The sequence below is a fragment of the Myotis brandtii genome, unplaced genomic scaffold (assembly GCF_000412655.1).
Source record: "Myotis brandtii unplaced genomic scaffold, ASM41265v1 scaffold201, whole genome shotgun sequence".
Taxonomy (NCBI): domain Eukaryota; kingdom Metazoa; phylum Chordata; class Mammalia; order Chiroptera; family Vespertilionidae; genus Myotis; species Myotis brandtii.
This window is the reverse complement of record NW_005357485.1, coordinates 856,885-863,071: the sequence shown is the minus strand read 5'-3', so window position 1 is coordinate 863,071 and position 6,187 is coordinate 856,885. Positions and strand designations below refer to the sequence as shown.

Here is a 6,187-nt window from a genome sequence, read left to right as displayed (position 1 = left end):
GATTTTTTACAGAGAGGAAGGAAGAGGGATAGAGAGTTAGAAACATCGATGAGAGAGAAACACCGATAAGCTGCCTCCTGCACACTCCCCACTGGGGATGTGCCCGTAACCAAGGTACATGCCCTTGACTGGAATAGAACCTGGGACCCTAGAGTCCGCAGGCCAACGCTCTATCCACTGAACCAAACCAGTTAAGGCGAGAACTACTATTTTATTTTAAGACTTTATATGGAGATCAGGTCAAAGGAGAAATGGCAGAAAAATCAATAATCATCATGTTCTATGTGTTTTGACGTGTACACTGTGGGATAAGCCAAGGGCCCTTTTTTCCTTCCCACTTCCTTCAAAATGCATTGTTAGGCAGATATTTCCAGTGTTTTTAATGTAGAATGGCTTGTGGTTTTGGTGTAATGGCAGGAAAACATACCCAGGGTTAAGGATCCAAATGGTTATGAACATACCACCGCACTTTCCATTCCACTAGCGGCAAAGGAAATGATATGAGACTCAAAAGGCTCGGGTTACAAGATGCTCAGATGACAAGTTCATTGTAAAGCCCAACGTTACAATGTTTTTCTTCTTTGTTTATAGAAAGAATAGTAGCCCTGGCCGGCTTGGCTCAGTGGAGCGTCGGACTGCGGACTGAAGGGTCCCAGGTTCGATTCCGGCCAAGGGCACATGCCTGGGTTGAGGGCTCCATCCCCAGTAGGGAGTGTGCAGGAGGCAGCTAGTCAATGATCCTCTCTCATCACTGATGTTTCTAACTCTCTCTCCCTCTCCCTTCCTCTCTGAAACCAATAAAAAAAATATTTTTAAAAAAGAAAGAATAATAAAGGATAATAGTACCTCTTTTTTTTTTGGCAAAAAAGAAAAGGTCTTTAAATCATTTGCCACCATGGCCCCATAAACAGTTTATCTCCCAATTCGAATTAGTTTTAAAAAATACAAGACATGTAGCATTGTCAGTTTTCAAAGGTGTTAAGCCGGCAGTAAGCCATAGCAACAAACCAGATCGCTGGGTGCCGGTTAGTTTATGATTTGGGTCTCAAATGTGCAAACAGGGCACATCTGTTAATATTTTCACAATCTAAAGGTGAACATTAGAGTAAATTCTATTCCATTTTCATGCGAAAATAGAGTTAAACAACTCCTCTAACTCCTGGCTTTTTCCCTTATCTTTAAAAGCATTAGCTAAAAAAAAAAAAAGAAACCTCCCATATTAAAATAACATCTTTGTGCCCAGTGTCATGATGAAAAGTTTGAATTACCCCAGTATGTTTTATGAAGTAAAAAAAAAAAAAAATCATTCATATTGAAATGAAGAACCATTAGGTCCCAGCAGCTATCATGAAAGCACAAGGTATAATTTTATATGATTTTGATAATGTGGGTTTAGATAAAAGAACCTCGCTCATTAGCCCCCGTCGCGGCCATTCCCTTGTTACTTATGGCCCAATCTTTCTCCTCGGGCTGCGGTATTCCGGGTGGTTATTAGAAGTTCAATGCTGTCATGCGGCCAGATCTGTCAGAAGGAGATGATCAGTGAAAGGATCCCCACACAGCTGCATGCGAGTACTTCGTGTTAGAAAATGACACACGAGATGGCCGGGTGCACAGCATAATGGCCCGGGCCTCAATCACAGGCTGCGCGTGATTAATACTCTTGCGTAATTGCTGCTCCCCAACCTGCTATTACGGGAGGGTGGAGCCCCGTGCGTGTGGCGGCTCTGGGGGAAGTGACGGCTCTCCGGGTCCGAGTTATTATTATTAATAAGCCTTATCCGTGCGTCCCCGGCCTGCGTCACCGGTTGGCAGAAGCGGCCCATAGCGTTCACACACGCGATTTGTCATTTGCTCAACCTCGGAGCACAGGTGTAAGATGAATGCCTATGGGTACAGTGGTCGGCAAACTCATTAGTCAACAGAGCCAAATATCAAGAGTACAACGACTGAAATTTCTTTTGAGAGCCAAATTTTTTAAACTGAAACTATATAGGTAGGTACATTGTTATGAACTTCATTAGGGTAACTCCTAAGGCAGTGATGGCGAACCTTTTGAGCTCGGCGTGTCAGCATTTTGAAAAGCCCTAACTTAACTCTGGTGCCGTGTCACATATAGAAATGTTTTGATATTTGCAACCATAGTAAAACAAAGACTTATATATTTTTGATATTTCTTTTATATATTTAAATGCCATTTAACAAAGAAAAATCAACCAAAAAAATGAGTTCGCGTGTCACCTCTGACACGCATGTCATAGGTTCGCCATCACTGTCCTAAGGCTTAGGAAGAGCCACACTCAAGGGGCCAAAGAGCCGCATGTGGCTCGCGAGCTGCCGTAGTTTGCTGACCACGGGGTTACGAGATCGTATCGGGAAAGGGACAGGGCAGACGAACCCTAAACTGGCTCGGCGTGGATTCCACCACAGAGAGGAAGGAGGAAGAGAGGGCAGGGGCGGGAAGGAAGGAGGAAGGACTTACGAGTAATGCCGGCGTGTTGACATCGATGTGACTGATCACCTGGAGTTCCCGCCTGACGCTCTGCTCGGGGAGCTTGGGCCTCTCCAAGACCGCCCTCACGCAGTACTGAATGCCTCCGTACTTCCCGCTGAAGGACGTGACTAAGAGCCTGAGCGCAGCCAAAGAGATGAACGTCTAAGCTTATTGCTCAGGTAACAACACCTGAGCGGACTGGAGGAGGTTAAGGGGGGGGGGGAACCTATCAACAATAAAGATTAAAAAAATACATTCTCTCTATACATTCTCTCTCTCTCTCTCTCTCTCTCTCTCTCACACACACACACACACACACACACACACACACACACACGCCAGGCAAAGCTCTTAGCATGTTGGTTTGGTTAAAAGAAAAATGAGTGAGAGCAGGGGCGGGCCCAGGTGTGCCCGGGCGTGCCCGTGAGCCTGAGCCGGGGCGGGTCTGTCTGGGGGCTCTTCAGGATAAGCGAGCACACCCGAGAGCCGGAAGGGACTTGTACCCTCACGTGTGGATGGACGTGGGGCAGGGAAGAAAATTTTAAAAAGTTACCGTTGTCGCACTTACTCGGATGGAAGTTGAAAGCTAAATGGGAATTCGTGTTTTCCGGGCTGCAGTAGGAGGGTGCCTTCACCTAAGAAAGAGAACACATTTGATTTTGACTAAAGTTAGGACTCGGGCATGAAGCGTCACCACCTAAATCAGAAGTTTTTTAAAAAGGAGGTTTCCCTGGCTGTAATAGCTGGTGTACGCCAGAGAGTTCACTGAACAGAGATTTCGAGAATTAAAATTTGAGTCAGTTTGTACCAAGTTTCACCACGTATATAGCTTCTGTCTTCAAATAGACAATTACACAAGTACCCAGCAGAAAGTGAGAGCCCAGCGCTCCCATATGCATAAATGTGTGCACACACATGTATATGTGTATCCATAAACATTTGTACACATACATATATGTATATACATAAATGTGTACACACTTATGTGTATGTACATACACATTTGTATACATACATATGTATACACGTAAACATATGTACACACATGTGTATGTACATAAACATTTGTATACACCAGGGGTTCTCAACCTGTGGGTAGCGACCCCTTTGGGGGTCGAACGACCCTTTCACAGGGGTCACCTAAGACCATCGGAAAACACATATATAATTACATATTGTTTTTGTGATTAGTCACTATGCTTTAATTATGTTCAGTTTGTAACAATAAAAATACATCCTGCATATCAGATATTTACATGAAGATTCATAACAGTAGCAAAATGACAGTTATGAAGTAGCAAAGAAAATAATTTTACGGTTGGGGGTCACCACAGCATAAGGAACTGTATTAAAGGGCCGTGGCATTAGGAAGGTTGAGAACCACTAGTTTATGTATATGTATATACATAAACATATATACACACTTATGTGTATATACATAAACATTTGTATACACACATGTATATACATAAACATGTACACACACTTATGTGTATGTACATAAACATTTGTATGCACATATATGTTTATACATAAATGTGTACACACACTTATGTGTATATGCATAAACATTTGGATACATACATATATGCATATACATAAACATGTGTACACACTTATGCGTATGTACATAAACATTTGGATACACACATATATATTTATATGTAAACACGTGTACACACACTTATATATATGTATATACATAAACATTTGTATGGATACCACCCACTCTTATACTAGCGTGGGTAGACTAACATCAGTACACTAGTATGCTAACATCTGACACCAATATTAAATCTGACTGAAAACGAACTAATAAAAAAATAAATCCATCTATTTTGGGTATATCACAAAAGTCAGGCTGTGTACTCCTTGGGCAGAGGTGGAAAAAGAGGTGAAAAATTAACTTCGACTGTTATGCATATAGAGTATAATACTACACAGCCAACAGGACCGGTTATTAAGCGAGAACCCTGTATCGATTATAATCCAGGTCTGCTGATGAGTGGGTGTTTGGGGGTTAGCTTGGGATATAGACAGGGGCTTTGCCATGCACAGCCATGACCCTTCCTCCTGCTCGGGGTCAGCCAGCTCCATTTGATTTCACGCCGAGGCTTAGCCCTGTTGTGGGAAGGCCGAGATGCAAGGTGTGGACGGACCGCGCAAGGCCACAGGCCCCGCGGGCGCTTGGATGAAGGCGCAGACAGCACCTGTGTTCAGGTCCAAGGCCAGCTCCACGCTGGCAGTGCTGGTCGGGGGCCCTCCAGGGAACCTTGTAAAAAATGTTCCCTTCTTCCCATCACAGGTTCAAGTTTACAGTGAAATTCCCTCGGGGGGGCGGGGGGTGACTACGACGAAGAAAGGGCCACAGAGACTGAGAACGCTCTCTCTGAGCTTTGCCGGCCACTTGATACGACTGCGTCCGTTCACGTAAAGCAGTTAAAAGGCAGAAATCACCAGTGAGACAGCATAGTTTTTCCCTGGAGTTCTCAGACCTTAAACAGCTCGGTTAACATTTCAACCTTGCATATTTTAGAAAACAGGAACACCGTCTTGGCCCATTGTCTCTTGAATCTGTCCCTAATTTTCAATGTGTGATACACTGGTATTGGGGGAAGTCAACAAAATATTTGCCATTTAAGGTGATTCAACTAAACACACAGGAGGGTGACTTGGAGGCGAAAGGAACAGGTCACGGGGATGTGAGCCATGGTAAGTGACAGTGGGAGACAAAGCAGTGTGCCCAGGTGTGCCATGACCCTGAGCAGCGAAGCCACCCCACTCACTGCGCAGCCAGCAAGGGAAGGCTCAGAGCAGGCCCAATGCTCCGGCGAGCTGGGCTAGAGTTCTAATTTGTAACCACTAGGTTACTGAATATGACAACTTTAATATATATATATTGATTTCAAAGAGGAAGGGAGAGGGAGAGAGATAGAAACATCAATGATGAGAGAGAATCATGGATCAGCTGCCTCCTGCACGCCCCCTACTGGGGATCGAGCCTGCAACCCAGGCATGTGCCCTTGACCAGAATTGAACCTGGGACCCTTCAGTCCACAGGCCGACGCTCTATCCACTGAGCCAAACCAGCCAGGGCTGAATATGACAACTTAAAGTACTATAAAATGTTTAAAATGGTGGGTTTCATTTGAGGTCAAAATCGATAGTGCTCAGATGTCAGGCAGTTGGCTATAAGGATGAATAACTTGAATCCTCAAACAGGGCCTTGGGAGGAAGGAAAGCTGGACACCTGTACCCAAGCAGTGACCACGGAGTGCTGGAGCCTGAGGGGCCGGGGACGGGCACCCTGGGGACCACACCATCGCATGTTGGGGTTGGCATGGAGATGAGTGGGAGGGGGCTCAGATGAAGGGAATAGCAGGAAGCAGGGCATGGTAGACGTGTGGGGGACAGTGGTCCAGGATTTCAAAAGAGGGTAAGAGGGAGCTGAAGTTCCCTCTTCAAGACAAAACTAACCAACGTAGGAACTGTCAGTGGTTAGAACTTCGGCCAGCAGACTGAAAGGTCCTGGGTTCGATTCCGGGCAAGGGCACATGCCCGGGTTACAGGCTCGGTCCCCAGTAGGGGGCGTGCAGGAGGCAGCCGGTCAATGATTCTCTCTCATCATTGATGTTTCTCTCTCCTTCTACCTTCCTCTTGGAAACTGATAAAAAAAAAATATATATATATATA

The 6,187-nt window shown here is 45.0% G+C and overlaps 1 protein-coding gene across 1 annotated transcript in view; it reads right to left on the bottom strand.

The window, feature by feature from the left end:
- The window catches only part of LOC102258214 (arrestin domain-containing protein 4), a 42,681-nt gene that overhangs the window by 8,098 nt on the left and 28,396 nt on the right, over positions 1 to 6,187 (bottom strand). Inside the window, exons 3-5 of the mRNA XM_014538888.1 lie at positions 3,063 to 3,129; positions 2,483 to 2,630; positions 1,770 to 1,887 (exon numbers count right to left, since the gene is read on the bottom strand). Of these exons, the coding sequence (XP_014394374.1) occupies positions 1,770 to 1,887; positions 2,483 to 2,630; positions 3,063 to 3,129 (333 nt within the window). The remainder of the gene's footprint in view (positions 1 to 1,769; positions 1,888 to 2,482; positions 2,631 to 3,062; positions 3,130 to 6,187) is intronic.